This window comes from Leptonychotes weddellii, chromosome 5 (genome assembly GCF_054177405.1).
Source record: "Leptonychotes weddellii isolate Sample4059 chromosome 5, ASM5417740v2, whole genome shotgun sequence".
NCBI classification, from domain to species: Eukaryota; Metazoa; Chordata; class Mammalia; order Carnivora; family Phocidae; genus Leptonychotes; species Leptonychotes weddellii.
Genome location: NC_138373.1, coordinates 159,546,142 through 159,562,086, shown reverse-complemented (window position 1 = coordinate 159,562,086; position 15,945 = coordinate 159,546,142). Strand labels below are relative to the sequence as shown.

The 15,945-nt window shown below is 64.8% G+C and overlaps 2 protein-coding genes across 6 annotated transcripts in view; both read right to left on the bottom strand.

Annotated features, from left to right (window-relative positions):
• Nucleotides 1-3,129, bottom strand: part of TRABD (TraB domain containing) — a 9,303-nt gene extending 6,174 nt beyond the window's left edge. For both annotated transcript variants that reach the window (XM_081822692.1, XM_081822693.1), the window contains exon 1: nucleotides 3,043-3,129. The gene's annotated coding sequence lies outside the window, so the exon portion shown is untranslated. The remainder of the gene's footprint in view (nucleotides 1-3,042) is intronic.
• Nucleotides 3,130-6,079: 2,950 nt separating this feature from the next.
• Nucleotides 6,080-15,573, bottom strand: PANX2 (pannexin 2). 4 transcript variants are annotated; one of them, XM_081822690.1, is made up of 6 exons: nucleotides 15,330-15,573; nucleotides 11,010-11,159; nucleotides 9,036-10,481; nucleotides 8,177-8,499; nucleotides 7,017-7,616; nucleotides 6,080-6,219 (listed from the first exon to the last, which is right to left on the bottom strand). In XM_081822690.1, exons 1-5 carry the CDS (start codon nucleotides 15,553-15,555, stop codon nucleotides 7,599-7,601), a joined length of 2,163 nt encoding a protein of 720 aa, XP_081678816.1. In that variant the 5' UTR covers nucleotides 15,556-15,573; the 3' UTR covers nucleotides 6,080-6,219; nucleotides 7,017-7,598. The 4 variants fall into 4 exon arrangements, with proteins under 4 accessions (XP_081678816.1, XP_081678814.1, XP_081678815.1 ...); XM_081822688.1 differs by having other exon boundaries at nucleotides 7,017-8,499; XM_081822689.1 differs by having other exon boundaries at nucleotides 7,017-8,499; nucleotides 11,010-11,156.
• Between the last annotated feature and the right edge of the window lie 372 nt (nucleotides 15,574-15,945).

The following is a 15,945-nucleotide window of genomic DNA, read 5'->3' as shown; positions in this document are numbered from 1 at the left end:
GTCTAGTCAAGCAGGAGGGCCACTGAGGGCCACCCCTTCAGCCTGAGTCCATGATTCTGAGAAGCCTCTTTCTCTGATGCTGCCGCCTCCACACACTTTCCAATACCCTGGTTTCTCTCAAACTCAGAGGTGGGGTCCCCTGGCAATAACCTTGTAGAATGTCATTTCAGTGGGTTGTAAATTTCAAATATTTATGGCTGGGGCCTGAGCCTTTCTCAGCTGCCAGATGGGAAGCAAAGGCCCCCACAGACCTCCGAGCCCAGGCCCCACCTCTCTGCACCCACTAGTGGCTGCCAGGGAGCGTCCACATCCCTCCTGGTTTCCTGCCACACACTCTCTGGATCTACAGGTCCCAGCAGTTCCTCACACCACTGCATGCTGCAGTGACAAGCAGAGCCCTGGCTGACACCCTCGAGGGGAGACAAATGTGCCCCTTCCTAAATCCATACCCCAGTGTGTAGCCCTGCTACTGGGCCGCGGTCCAGCCACCAGTGCTGGGGGTCTCTGGAACCTGGCACAAAGCGGGAAGAGCCTTCTGCCAGATGCAGAGGCTACCCACTCCCTCCGACCAGCTGTCACTGCCAAGCAGGGCTGTCTACCGGGATGACCCGTGGGCAGATGGCTCAACTGTGCTGCAGGGGATGGCCTGGGTTTGGCCAGATCTCAGACCAGCCACCTGGTGCTGCATGGCCCCGGGCAGGACCGTCCAACCTGCTGGGACTCTTAGCTCCTCCTCTAGGATCGGGGTGGTTAGAGCCGTCACCCAGACGTCCCATCCGTCTGCACACAGTAGGCCCTCTCCCAGCTAAAGACGTGTGCCACACGCAGATTTCACTTCAGCTCATAACCTATAGACCTCTGTGGGCTTCCTCCTGTGTGGGCAGGAGCAAACCCCATGGGGCACAAAAGAACCAGCAGTCTGGTTTCAGGGGACAATGGAACACGAGTCTTCCTTGGCCATCTCCTTATCTGTAGAGGGACACACCATGATCTGGCTCTGGGAATCATAATGCTGCACATAGAGGACAGCAGGAGAATCACCGCAAACTTTCAGGAAAACAAACTCCAAAGTGGTGGGAATTCCCAACAGCCCCAGGAGGACCCACCCTGCCCAGTACTCCAGGAAAAGCGCCTGCTCAAAGGACAGGAAAAGCCCCACTTACACTAGGGACCCACCTGGGGTGTACAGCCCTGAGATACAAATCAGAGTAACACGTTAAACTGTTCTGCACTGGATGACGTTATTAGCATCCGAAAATGTTTTGCTGGGTGTCCGTTTCAGGACAGAAGCAGAGGACATCAGACAGTTCAGTGGGAGTGGCAGACCCAGGTTCCTGCTTGCCCAGCCCAGGCAGGGGAGGGTCCCATTGCTATGCACTGAACTGCGTCCCCCAAAATTCATATACTGAAGCCCTAATCCCCAGGATGATGGTGTTTGGAGGTGGGGCCTTCGGGACAAGGCTACGTGAAGTCATGAGGGTGGGGCCCCATGATGGTATTAGGGCCCTTATGAGAAGAGACACCAGAGCTCTGGCTGTGTGAGAACACAGTGGGAAGACAGCCATCGGCAAGCCAGGAAGAAAAAGCCCTCATCAGCAACCACCCTTGATCTCGGACTTCCAGTCTCCAGAGTTGTGAAAAAACAGTCTGCTATTTAAGCCCCATCTCTGCTGTTCGTTATGGCTGCAGAGCAGGCTGAGACACCCACCTCTGCCCCCCTCGCCCCTCTAAAAACTGGAAAGCCACAAACTGCCTCCCAGATCCCAGACTGGCTTCTCAGTGCGGCCAAGACCCGACCAGCACCAGATGGAGTTCCCAGAAAAGCCTGCATCTCCCAACCAACCCACCAGGCTTGCTCAGAAAGTCAGAGGTCCCAATCTGGACAGACCGGTGGGCTGTAGAAATAACTGTCCAGCCGGGAGATGGCAGGATGTTGCCAAAGCCCTGACCTCCTCAATGCCCCCACTTCTTAAGCCTGGGCACCCTTGGCCACTTGAGACCCCCCTGAGTCTGGCAGCACCTGCTTTATGGAGGCGTGGCAAAGTTTGGGTTTGGGATTGGGATAGAGGACATACGCCCAGTTGTATCTGGGCTGGAGGCCTGAATGGCTCCTTTTCCAGCTCACCTGACTGACCCTCCTGGAGCCCGGACACGGGGCCCATTGCCGGGCCCCCACACTGACCAGCACTGCAGGGCGCTGTGTAGGGGTCTGGCTCCTCACCCTACCAGGCTCTCTCCTGGCAGGCTCAGACACCATAGCATCATGGCCATTCTGCAAGACTGACCAGTGGTCCCAGGGTCAAGGGTCCCTTCCAGTCATGCTGCAAGGGGGTGAGCAGGAGGAGCCAAAGGGGCGGCAAGAGACCCAGAGAGAGCTGAGCCTGCCCAGGAGTGCAGTGAGCCTGGCGGCCGCACATCTCCCTCTCCAGGGCACCCCAAAAGCCAGTGGGATTCCACCTGGAAACCACCCATTCTCCTAACGAAGCTGTCCTGATCCCCAAAGGTGGCAAGGACTTGTGAGCGGAGTTCCTAGTTGTTTTTGAGACCGATGCCAAGGCGGCCTTGCCTCTCCGGGGAGGGTTGTTACAGACTCTCATACGCGGTACTTTGTGGCACAGAAGTTACACCTCCATACGGCTGCTTCATGGAAACAAAGTGGAGACTGTTGCAGGCCTCTGAAGTTCGGCTGCGCGCACACCGGGGGAGACCTCCGCTCCACTCTGCCATATGGCAGCCCTACTCGCTCGGCTTGAAGGGCAGAGGCCACCAGCACTCGGGAAGGGCCCGGGTCTCCGCCGGGAGAGGCCCGCGGCCCCCGGCCCGCCCCACCCGAGCCCTCAAGCCCTCTCCCCCGCCCCCTTCCCCTCGAGCCCTGGCCGCCGACCCGGCCCCGCGCGCCCTCCTTACAGGCCTGGGCTGACCCTTCCAGCCTCAGACCCCACGCTAGGGGCTGACTGGGCCCGGTCCAGAGCGAGGTGGCCCCCGACCCCGACCCGACCCCGACCCCTGCCTGTCAGCGGGGGCCCGCGCCGCGCAGCGTACCGAGGCGGGGCGGCGCTCCTCAACCGGCCTCCATGCGGCTAGTCGCCCCACCGGACGGGGCGGACCGGGGCCGGGACCGGGGGCGGAGCGGCCGGACGGGCCGGGGCCGGGGGCGGGCGGCGCGCGGCATGCCGGGAAGCGCAGTTCCACGCGCCGCCCGTCCGCTCCGTCGGCGCGCTCCGTCCGCGCCTCCGGACTACACTTCCCAGGGATCCGCGCGCGAGCGCCCGCGGACTACACTTCCCAGGGGCCGTGCGCGAGCGCCCGAGGACTACACTTCCCAGGGGGCCGCGCAGAAAAAGCCCCGCCCCACCCCGCCCCGCTCCGACACCGGCGCCTCTGGTTCTAGGAGGAAAGAGGAGATTCTGGACGCGTGAGTTCGAGTCCCCGGGCCTGTGGGGGAGCCCGGCGGCCTTGCAGAGCACTCTTAAATTCTCTGGCCGCAGCTCCCAGTCTGTAAAAGGGATGATGTTCCCACGATGTCCACGGAGAGACTTTGTGTCATTCGCCCAAGGGGCAGCCCATAGTGGGATGGGAGGAGCAAAAAACTCGGTTGTGGAGCAAGCCCACGTGGCTCGACCTGGGTTGGGGGTGCCTAGACTCCCGCGCGCCGGCGACCGGGCCATCCCTCGACTTGGTGGGTGGAGTCCCCTGGGAGGGCAGGCCCCAGGGGTCCTGCTGCCTACCAGGCTGAGACCTGGACCCCAAGCCCCGGAGGGGTGTTTGATGGGCGGTCTCAGGACGGGCGGACCCCGGTGAGCCTGGAGCCACCGACCCACTGCCGCGGAGGGGCCCCCACCGCCATGTCTCTGGCCCCTCGTCGTCCCTATTTGGTCAAGTGGGCGGTGGGGCGTGGGAGGCGGACTCCCAGTAGGGTGTCCCGAGGCCACCCCCCTCTTCTCCCCACGTGGAGCGCCCCCGGCCGCCCACCCCCACTGCCTGGGCCCGGGAGGGGGCCTGGGGGCTGCTGCCCTAGCCTGGGCCCTCCTCCATCCTCGCAGGGTGGTTCTGGGGCTGGGCACCCTGCAGCTGGTGGATGTGGGGACGGCTTGCCTGCTGACCATACGCGGACCCCCAGTCAGCTCCACGGAAGCTTGTGTCCAGCCCAGGGCCGTGGGAGGACTGGCTGGCTGGGGGCCTCAGTAGCCGGAGCAGGCTGCCTGGCCCTCAGTCTGGAGCTACTTGGGAGTGAGGGCACAGTCCAGTCCAGCCCCCACTGGGCCTGGACCTCCTGGGCCAATACACCAGCACTCGGACCTGGGCACTGGGCCGCCCCTCAGGTTCCAGGAAGAGAGGCCCTGGCATTGGTGACTTGTAGGGGTCACAGGTTCCTGTGTTCTTCGGTGGGGTGGTCCTGGGGTCCAGCTGATGTGGGAGATAATCCCCTGGCCACCCTTGGTACCAGGCTGGGCTGTTTGCCCGCTGAGCTCTGTATACAGGAGACTCCAGGCTGACGCTTCTGGGCCAGGCTTGCCGGCCACCTCCCTCCTACGGCTTCTTGGTCCCCGAAGGGCCCGGCTGGCCTCAGGGAGGCCTCTGTCCTCCTTGGTACGTGCTCCTCCCGTCCAGTTACTGTTCTGTTCCTCTGTGCCCGCTCAGGTCGTTTCTGCGTCCCAACCACCTTGGCTGCCTTCTCAGGAGCACACACTGCCGGGCAGTGTGCGGTGGGGCCTGGAGCGAGTCTGGCTGCTAGGCCCATGCTGTGCCGGCATGGCAGGAAGAGACCTGGGTTCCGGTCTCGCCTGTGTGGGAGCCTCTTCTTTTCTGAGGCGGGGACAGTTGCCCCCGGCCGCTGCAATGCCCTGGCTACAAGGAAGGGGTGAGGAGATGAGAGGTGGGTGGGGGGCTTCAGACCAACACTAGAGCTGATGGGGCGCCCTCCTGCACTAGTGGGGTAAGGTGGCGGCCCTCGGCACCTGCAGGGAGAGCTTGGCTTCTATGGGACGATGACTTGGGCTCTTCTCTTCCCCAGCAAACCAGGGCAAGGGTTCAGCTCACGCTGAGGGCACTGCGTGTGCTCCGAAGGACGGACCTCTGCGGGATGCGACTTGCTCTGCAGCGTCCTGCTGGGCGTTGGCCCCGGGGACAGGTGGCTGATAGCCTGGCAGAGCAGTCTCCCCAAAGACACAGAGGTGGCTGCGCAGGGGGCCTCCTCGGCGGGTGTGTGCTAACCGTACTTAGACGTGTGTGTGTGTGTGTGAACATCGCTCAGCCAGCGGTACTGGTGTTCACTGGCAGAGGGAGGGTGCACGAGACCGGCCTGCTGCACAGCCCGGGTAGCGAACGCCTCTGCAGGCCTCTGGGGCCATCTCCACTTTGAGAGCAGTCCCCGGGGCAGGGGCAGGGATGACCCGTGCAGGGCCCAGCTGAGCTGTGCACGTGGATGGGCAGGGTGGGCAGGTGAGTGTGGCCTTGGATGGCTGGGGAGGCATGGCAAGAGCTGCTGACTTGAGTCGCCCAGGTGGGCACAGCTACCCTGCTCACAGGGTCATGGAGCCGGTTGATGGTGTGGGACCACGGTAGGGGGGAGCTGCTGAGGGACCAGGGGCTTGTCCCCACCCTGCAGAACTGGTCCTGTGGGCATGTGGGGTCCCTTCCCTGGACACGTGGAAATGGTGAGTGCCAACCCAAGGGGCAGTGGGCTTCACAGCCTGGGATGCTGGGCGGGAAGTGTCCTGGCTCAGGTGAGGCCAAGTGCTCTCTGGGGACAGGGTGTATTAATGATGCCTTTTTATTTTCTGATATTTTGACATTGGGCCAAGTTGACCCTGGAAGGTCGGCCCCTCCCAGGACTAATTCCTAGAAACAACAAACTCCCATGTACAAACCAGCCGACCCAGAGCCCCAGCCCACCACCCCCTCTGTGGGGCTCCCACCCTTGGCGCCTCCCTCACCTGCTCCCACCACCCAGGGCAGGTGCCCGACAACCAGGGGAGCCTGGGAACCCGTGGTCGGTATTCACGCAGGCCAGTCCTAAGCCTGTTCACCTGCCTTGTCCGTTCCTTCCTGCGGAAACCACAGGAATGGCTCCTGCCCTCGTCCCCCTCCCGCTCTGCCTGCTGGTGCTTCCCCCAGCGGCCCCCAGCCTGGGCACGGCGCGCCGCCTCCTCCTGGGGCTGTGAGTGATAAGCTATCTTCCCGATGGCGGCTGTCTCCTGGTCGCAGGCCTCAGCACACCTGAGTGATAATAAAACCACATTTTAAAATCCATGGAAGGGGCGCCTGGGTGGCTCAGTCGTTAAACGTCTGCCTTCGGCTCAGGTCATGATCCCGGGGTCCTGGGATCGAGCCCCGCGTCGGGCTCCCTGCTCTGCGGGAAGCCTGCTTCTCCCTCTCCCACTCCCCCTGCTTGTGTTCCTGCTCTCGCTATCTCTCTCTCCGTCAAATAAATAAATAAAATCTATAAAAAAAAAAAAAAATCCATGGAGGGATGCGGTCCCTTGTCTGTGTCCCTGTATGATGCGCCAGTTCCAGGGAAGGTCAGCCTGCCCAGCTCAAGGCTGCCCCGGGGATTCCAGGTGCCGGGCGGGGCAGGTCTCTGGGCAGCACAGCAAGTGGGCTCACGCCGGTCTCAGCCATGCCCCCCCCCCCCCCCCGCCACCCTAGGGCCCACAGGTTTCTGGCCTGGCTGCCTCAGCTACCTGGCTCCGAGGAGCCTCTGTTCAGATTCTCGGGGTCCCCAACCATGGACCGAAGGGCATGTGGCTCCATGGTGTACCCGTAAGACTAGACTCATCCCACCTGAGTCGTGGGCCCAGTGAGGAAGGCCCCCTGCCCTGGGTCCCTGGAACATGAGGGGCACCCCCAGGCCGTATCAAGGGGACCTCTTCCGGGAAGATTTCGTGGCTCTCCCTGTTCCCCTAAGTGTACCCAACAGGCCCCTGTCCCCAAGCATCTGATGGAGGGGACAGCCTCCTGGGGGCTCCTGCCTTTGCCTCTGCTGAGCCTGTGAGCCCAGGGAGGGCAGGGCTCACCTGAACTAGCCCCCAGGCCTGGAGAGCATGCCTGTCGGTCAGAGGTCACGGAAGGTCAACGGCAAGGGACCACCACGTGCTCCTGCCCCACGGTGGGTGCAGCCGGGCCCCCAGGGTGGCCTGGAGGGCAGTGTCCCCGCATGATGACGGTGGGTGGAGGGCGGCAAGCCCAGTCAGAGCACAGGCCTCCTGCAGGGCGGACCACACGGGACTCAGGCGGTATCAGAATAATATTTATTGATCTGCTCGGTGCTACCTTAATGCTGTCACGTGTCGCCGTGGCTGAGGTAATAGGGACAGAGCCTCCGAGCGCCGGCCCTGGGTGCCCACGGGAAGCAGCGTGGGTCCTCGGGTGGGGGGACGTGGTTATTGCGTCGGACTCCTTCCCTTGCACGCCGGCGTCCACACCAACTCAGCTCCGTGCCCACTCACAGCCCGTGCGTCCACGCTGGTGCCCACACCGCTCTGCTCACTGCTCGCCCGCTCGCGCCCGCTCACGCACACATCCACTTGCACGCCGTGCCCTCGTCCTCTCCCTCACGCGCCCACGCACACGCCGTCCTGTCTCCTGATAACGCACACTCAGTAGTTACAGTAATCCTAGTAAAATAAAGTACAGGTATGTCGGGATACAAGGAGAAAGTGCATGTTGATCTGATGGAGGGTGGACCCCGGCACCTCCCACTGCAGGAGGGAGCCCTGAGCACGGCCCCTTGGGCATAGCCGGGCCTGGCGGTATGATCACCCCCGGCTTCCTTCCAGGCTCAGGACCAAAGTTGTCCTGCCTCAGCCTGGACCCAAGGCAAAATCGACTAAAAAAATAGACTCTTCACCTCACGGCCGAGTGCCTGATGCAGGGATGGGGGGGTGGGGGTGGGGGCGGCTGCAGGCCTTCCTGGCTGGGGGCTCCGCTGGGGGCTCCGCTGGGGTCAAGGCCGGCCCTTGGCCCAGCCAGCACCCCAACGATGCTGTCCTGGGGGGCGGGCGGGCCAGGTGCTCAGCCCCGTGGCATGCGGACAGGAGGCCGGGAGGTGCGGGCAGTGCTGGGTGAAGCAGAGACCACATCCCCGTGGGGCTGGAGTCCGCGGCACTCCTTGGTCATGCGGAGGGCTGTGTAATGGCCCGGGCAGCCCTGTTCCTCAGAACTCCACAGTACTCACTACTGTCCTCGGCTCGTCGAAGGTGGCGATGAGGATCTGCTGGGGGGGTGGGATGGCGATGAGGCTGCCCACCTCTGGGGGGGCCCGGGGACCCCCGTCCTCCTCTTCCCGGGCTTCATACAGCGTGCTGATGTGCAGCAGCGGGTGCGTGGCATTGCGGCTCAGGATGGCGAGCGGGTCAGCTTTGCCCAGAGTGGCCGGCGACAGAGGGGCTGTGGCGGGGGCTGCTGGGGGCGAGCAGACGTGAAACGGGCCCCCGGAGGGAAGCGTGGCCCGGGCTGGCTCTGCTGGGTACAGGATCTCCTTGTCAGGGAGCGGCGCATCTGCAAACAGCCGAGAGCACGGGCGGGTCACAGCCTGCAGACCGCCCGCCCCTCCACCGCTGCTGCCCCTCTCAGACCCCGCCGGGCAGAGACTGGTCACCGAGGGCCCTGCTCCGGCGGAGGCCCCCGAGGCCCCCAACGGGGCTTGATTCTCCCTCCTCCTGCCTCCTTAGCCATGTGGGGCCGCCCGAGACCCTCTCTGCACACTCCGGCATGCTTGGGCGGAATCTCGCGCCGCCTCAGGAGCAGCAGGGCCCATTTCCAGAACCTTCTCTAGAGCCTGAACAACCTACTGTCAATATCCCCCTGGGCTCTCCTGCTAGCATTCCTCCTGCGTGCCGGGGAGGGCCCCCACGGCCTGCCTGCGTTCTGCCCTAAGGTCGGCCCCCTGGCTGCCCACCCCCTTCTTCCACCTAGCGGCTTCACCCCCGCACATGGTTCCCAGATGCCCGGCCTGCAGAGGACCGTCCGTGGGGCGAGGCGGGGCGGGGGGGGGGGGCGTCCTTCCCTGGGGCCGGGTGTCCCCAGCCGCCTACCTTTGGTGGGTGCCGAGGCCAAGCCCAGCGCACACTCCTCCGCCTGGGACAGGAAACCCCCTTCCTGGCTCCGGGAGGCGGGCAGGGCGGTGGCGGGCACGGCCTCGGGCTTGGCCTTCTTGGTGCCCAGGATGTAGGGGTGCACGTCCAGGGAAAAGTGGCGCGCATGCTTCTTGTCGGGAGCGGGCCCCGCGTCGCCCCCGCCGCCCTTGTAGTGGTGCGCGGCGCGCGCGCCCGCGTCCAGCAGCGGCGCGATCAGCGTGTCCGTGGCCGTCTTGCGGCGTACGGGCTTGGGCTTCTCGGCCTTGCTGTTCTCCACGCGCATGATGGCCAGCGGCTCCTTGAAGGGCTGCGGCAGCGGGTTGCTGGTGGGGATCCACTTCATCTTCTTGCGCGGCCGCTTGACGACCGGCGGCTCGGCGGCGCCGTCGGGCTCGGCCGGGTTGGCGCTGGGGTCCACGGTCTGCACGCCCGCGTCGCGCACGGTGGGCGTGGCGTCGTGGTTGGACTGCGCCAGCGCGGCCAGCAGCTGCCGCACCACGTTGTCGTACATGAGGTCGCTCTCGTTGGTGATGAAGTCCAGCCGGTTGAGCGACTTGATGTGGTCGCGGTTCTCGTTGCAGAACATGGCCAGGATGTTGATGTCGCAGAACTGGGAGCGGCGCCACTGCCGGCGCGTCTTGATGCCTACCTTGTGCAGCTTGTCGAAGATGAAGTTGCTCTTGCGGAAGATGAACAGGTGGATGAGGTTGACGAGGATGATGAGGTTCATGGCGCACAGCAGCACGATGTCCACGCCCGCCACGATGCGCTGCAGCTGCACGGACGGGAGCTTGCAGCTGACGCGCACGGCCGGGCCCCCGCCAGCCGGCCCGTCCGGGGACGCGCCCAGCGCGCACGTGAACTCGTTCTGCTTCTGGGTGGCGTAGTAGGTGCACAGGTAGGAGATGGGCGCCACGCTGAGCAGCAGGATGAGCAGGTGCCGCGCCAGGTACAGCTTGGCCAGGAAGTTGCTGCGGCCGCGGCGCTCCAGGTACTTCTCGAACAGGTTCTGCTCGGGGCTCTTCTCCTTCTCGGCGTTCTCGATGATCTCGCGCCGCTCGCGCTCCGTGATGCCGGGCCCCTTGGACTGGATCTGCTTTTCGATCTTGGGGGCGCGGCCTTCGGCCGCACGGTGGTAGCAGTTGTCGATCTCCTGCAGCAGGAAGTTGAGCTCAGAGGTGAGGCGGGTGGAGGCCAGGAACTCCCAGCCCAGCGCGGGCACGTACATGATGGCGGCAAAGGCCAGCAGCGAGTAGGGCAGCAGCTTGTGCTCAAACAGCGACGGCCACAGGCTGGCGTCCACGCCGGGCAGCGCGTCCCGCAGCTCCGTCCAGCAGTAGCCGCGAGCGTACAGCGCCTGGTCGCGAGTGAAGTTGTGCGGCGTGTAGCAGTAAATGGGCTCCTCTGAGGGCAGAGAGGAGACTCGGGCTGGGGCGCGGGGGTGGGGGGCGCGCCAGGCACGCCAGGGACTGCTGTTCCCCAGCAGAAACGCCCCGGTCACCCACGACCCGCCGTGGTGGCTGGGGGGGCTCACCCTGGAGACCCCCACATACAGCTGCTGCCTGTGGCACAGGGTGGGGGGTACAGCCCCCCAGGGACTGCCCTGCACTTCAAACCGGGGTTCCTCTCTGTATGCGCAGGGTCTGTGTGCACGTGGGGGAAACCCAATCCCACAGGGAAGCAGGACAGGCCAGTCAGCACAGCTGCTGGCCCTGGGCTGCACTGCCAGGAGCTCCATCTCTAGGAGGGTGGATGGCCCGGACCGTCCTACCTGGCCAGAGGCAGTTCTGGTGGCACAAAAGTGGGCCCTGCCTGCCCTTGAGGGGTATGGGGTGTCTCTCCCAGACCCACTGTCCTGGAGCAGGGCAGGCTGGGAGTCCTGGACGCTGGGTGGGCACGGGCAGTGACCTGGACTCTGGCAGGAGCACTCACCAGGACGGCAGTGTCTGCCGCTAGGAACGGTGGAGACCTCCTGAATTGCAGAAAAAAGGCTGTCACTGAACTTTATTTTCCCTCCCAGATGACGACGGGCACAAACCAACAGCAAAAGGACGCATCTGGAGCCACGCTGGGGTCCACCTGCTGGGGTGTTACATTTGAACACTTCTCCAAAGGGCAACACCTGGCAGGCATGGGGCTGTCCTTGTGCGGCACCAGGCCCCCATGTTCACGGCCCCGAGGGACTGGCCACCCTGCTGCCAGGCCAGCTTGAGACCTCTCACCACACAGGACAGGGGTTAGCGGCCCCCCTACAGCGCTGCCCAGATTGCTCCTCTGGCTGGTGGGATCCTACCCCCAGACCTGGCTCATGGCCCCCACCTCCTCCCCGGGGAGGCGCAGACCCTTCCCAAAGGTGTCACGTACTAATACCCAGAACTTTACACAGACTCTGCAAGGGTGATTAGGTTAGGGCTCGGGGTGGGGGTGGGGGTGGGAAGGATGACCCTGGATTATCGGGTAGGGGTCCTTATAAGAGGGAGGTGGGAGGGTCGGAGTCAAGGATGTGAGGATGAAAGCAGAGAAGATGCCACTGTGCCAGGCTTGAAGGTGGAGGACAGACCACAAGCCAAGGAGTGTGGGGTCTTTAGAAACTGGAAAAGGCAAACAACATTCTCCCAGAGCCTCCAGAAGGAGTGAGGCCCTGCTGACCCCTAGACGTTAGCCCCATAAAACTCATTTCAGATTTCTGAGCTGCAGAGCTCTAAGATCATAAACTTGTGTTATTTAAGCCACTAAGTCTGTGGTCACTCATTAGAGCCTCAGCCGGAAGCTAACACAGGTGGTGGCTGGCCACTTGCCGGCTGGCTGCCTCCTCTGCTGAGACCCTTTCCTGCCCCCCTGTGCCTCCCCCAGTGGTGTGAACACACGTTCTCCCACGGTGCTGGGGGCCGAGGGGGTGGGACCCCATACACGAGGGAGGGCGAGGCCCTCAGAGGCCACAGACGAGGGTCGGGGAGACTTGGCCGCTGAGACGTGCAGCCTCCCCTCCCCAGAGAGCAGTCAGCCTCGCCAGCTCCCCTGGCCCTCCTCGGACTCAGCACAGGCCCTGAAGCCCACGCTCAGCAGTCCTCCTGGGCATTTGCCCTCTCTCCTTTGCGAAAAGGGCACGCACTCGGGGGTTACCTGCACCCCTCCAGGCTAGAGAGGCCCCCAGGTGATGTGGGGCCCAGCTATTTAAGAAAATGCAGCTGGAAGTTCCCCTGTGCGGTGGCCCAAGGACATCTGTGGAACCCGGCGACCCCGCAAGGCCGGCCCCCTCTGTCCACGGCGCAGTGGGGGTTCTGCTCACAGCAAGCCTGGCCAGGAGCCACGGGGGTCTTCCTGCTGTCTGCGGCCCTCCAGACTGGGGGGATTCTAGGCTAGGAAGCCAGTGCGGCCTCGTCAGCTCCTCACCCCAACCCTGGACGTGGCCAGCACGTGTGGCCAGCATCGTGTCCTTGACAAGCAAACCAGGGCGTAGAGAGTCGGGTGTCCCCCTGCTCCAGGGGATCCCCAAGCAGCGAGGACCCAGGCAGGGTCGGGGGGCGGTGAGTGTCGAGCCCCTGGCTCTAGGCAAGCTCCTTGCGGATGGGGCATGGATCCTTCTGGCACACAGGCGGGCCCTGTGCCCCGGGGCTGGGGCCTACGGATGGATGCAGACATGGCACTGGGGACGGGGGGGGCGGGGGGGGGTGGGATCTGGGTGGAGGGGCCTCCAGTGCCCTCTGAGGGTCAGAGCTTGTGACCTCACTTCCTTCTTGCACCCCTGCCCCACCTGAGCCGTCCCCACGTGTCAGCAGGGCCTCTCCTGGCAGTTCAGCCTGTGGACACGTGGTTCCCCCTGCACCCCTACTGTCCTCGGGTCTGGGGAGGGGCCCGGGGCTCGTCCACGTTCTGTGTGAAGCACCAGGAGACATCCCACTTCACGGGCCGACACAGCCACTGTCCTGCCTTGACCCCCAATTCAGGTGAGCGAGAGCGGCTGCTGAAGCCCCCCCAGGCCGTGAGGGGACCAGGGCAGGTGCAGCCCCTCTCAGCAACGGGGCCAGCCCCCTGCGTTCGGGGACCTGGGACAAGATTTCCTCGGGCACACCCAGGTGCCGAAGGTGGGCACGTTCCACGGGCATGTTCCACACGACGCGCTGCACGGCCTGGGATGCAGGGCAGCAGGGTCCAGCGCCTGTCTGCCACCGCTCAGAAGACCTGCCTTGTCCATGCTCAGGGGCCCAAGTGGGCACAGGCATGTCCACGTGCAAATGCAGGTCAGCGCGGGGGGGGGGGGGGTCGCGGCCGGCCTGCACAAGAAGTCCCAGGGCACCACCAGGACCAGGGACAAAGAACAAACTTGGGAGACCCCAGCCTGGCTGGGCGTGGAGCGGTGTTGAGGCTCCACTTGGGGTGAGCTGGACTCACCGGACAGCATGAGAATGGAGGCCCTGTCCCCGGGGGGGGCGGGGTCACCTGAGGATAGCAGTCCTCAGCCTGCCCCACTGTGCACGTCCGTAGTGGGCAGAATCGTGTCCCCCCCAAAGATGTTCAAGTCCCAACCCCTGGTACCTGTGAATATGACCTTGTTTGGGCTGTGGTCCTGAGAAGGTCGCACTGGGGGCACCCAGGTGGCTCAGTTGGTGAAGTGTCTGGGCTCTGCACTCAGCGGGGGGGCTGCTTGGGATGCTCTCCCTCTCCCACCCCCCCTCGCTGCACGCGCACTCACTTTCTCTCTCTCAAATAAACAAATCTTAAAAAAACCAAAACAGATAAGGTCACACTGGAGTAGGGTGGCCCCAACCCAATGACTGGCGTCCTTGTAAGAAGAGGGGATTTGGAGCAGACGCCCAGGGAGAGGCATGCAGGGACGGGCTGAGGAGGCCCGGGAAGCTGGAGAGGCAGAAGGGACCCTCCCTGGAGCCTCTGGGCGACAGGCCCTGCCCACACCCTGATTTTGGACTTTTGGTGTCCAGACTATGACAGTTGAGTCACCAAGCTTGTGCTTGTTACAGTCATCTTAGAAACCCAGTACACCTAGATGCCCTGAGCGACACTGGTGGGTCACACCTGCGTCTGCACGTGCGCTACCCCCGCCCCTGGGAGAGCGTCTGGGCACCGGTGTCTGAAGAGAGAAACCGCAGAGGTCCCCAGTCTCAGAGCAGGATCACGTGGGCCTGGACATGTCCACACTCAGGTCTGGTGGGTTCCCAGGTCATGGGGACCCCTAAAAATCGAGCCCTTTGTGAAAAAACCAATGCACAGTGCAAGAATGTCTGCCAATGTCACTCAGGGGACAGAGTCACCTGTCCCTCCTCGAGGGGTGCACAGGAACACCCACCCCCTCTGCCATGGACGGGCACCTCTGGCCCTCAAGTCTGGCCAATGGACTGCGGAGGGGCCTCCCTGGACCCCTTGCCAACCAGATCTGGGTGGGGGGTGCCATTCTCTGCCTCCAGCCGCCCACCTCTCCCTGCCCGACCCTGTCCCCGCTCCGCAGGAAGGGTGGTACGGGAGGCCACTCTTCTGTCCGCTTGCCCCCCAGTGCCTCCCAGGCTGGCTCACCCAGGGTCACTTGTTAGGAGGTCCTCCTGGTGCCCCCATGTCTGTCAACTTAAGGCCTCAGCATGTCACAGCGTGGTTCCTGTCACTGCCCTATTCCACCTGCGTGGGCCTCCTGCTTGGCCAGGTGGGTCCACTGCCCAGCACCGCTGTGGATGCTCAGCCTGGCCTCACCCGTCCTGCCCGCAAACCTTCTGGGCTCCCAGTGCCCAGAGCAAGGCCTCCCCCTGTAGCCGACCAGAACCGGCTGGGTCTCAGGGACCCTCACTGCCAGTCCGGCCGCAGCGCTGCGCCAGGTGCTCTGACAGCCTTTGGCTTCAGTGACCGTTCCCATCACCTGTGACACCCTTCTCCGGTCCCCACCTGGCCACTCCTCCCCCCTCAGAGCCGGCCCACTCCCCCTCCTGGTCTCTCCTGCCAGACCCCAGGTCTCATTTATGCCTGAGACCCACCAGGTCCAGGACGCGTCCACCTGGGGCTCCCGGTGAGCGCATGGAAAGTAAAAACAATACATCGGAGGAGAGGGGTCTCGGAGGCAGCCCCAGGCGACTGGCGACACAGGCAGCGATGCGGGGGGGAGGGGGTGGCGGCTGGGGATCTGCTGGGAGACCCCCGGGGCGCCGCCAATACCGCCAGGCCCCAGTGGGTGGCCCGCGGCGGGATGCCGGCGGGGGGACTCGGGGAGCGCCCGGCGCCCGACACCTGCGGACGCGCCCCCGGCCTCACCTGCGAAGTTCTTGGTGAAGACCAGGGTGACCAGCAGGATGGGGACGAGCACGGTGCCGATGGTGACCACGCGGTCGAAGGGCAGCTCGAGCTTAAGCTGCAGGAGCAGCGCCGCTAGCGCGCCCGCCTTGTCGTCCTGCGCGCCGGGCAGGATCAGCTCGCGCAGCTTCTCTCCGGCCAGCAACGCCGTCGCCATGTCCGCGGACTGCTCCAGGAGATGGTGCATGGGGGGCGGGGGCGCGGCCCGGGGGCGCGGGAGCGGGCGGGGCCGCGGGGCGGGGGGCCCCGGGGCGGGGCCGCGGGGCGGGGGGCGCCGGAGAGGGCAGGCGGGGACGCCGGGACGGATGGGGGGCGCTGGGCGGCAGGGGAGGGTAGCGGGGCTGCGGGGGGCGCCGGGCCGGCGCGGGGGTGGGGGACGCTCTGCCGCCGCCCCCGCGGGCAGGGGTCGGACCGCCAGCGCCCCGCCGCCCCCGCCTCGGCTGCAGCCCCGGCCGGGCCTGGCGCGTCCCTCCGGCGGGGGCGGCGGCTGCTGTCCCTGGCTGGGGCCGGGGCCCCGCTCCCACCGCGGGGAGGGGGCTGTTTACCTGCGGCGACTTGCGGCGTGGCTCCGCCCCCC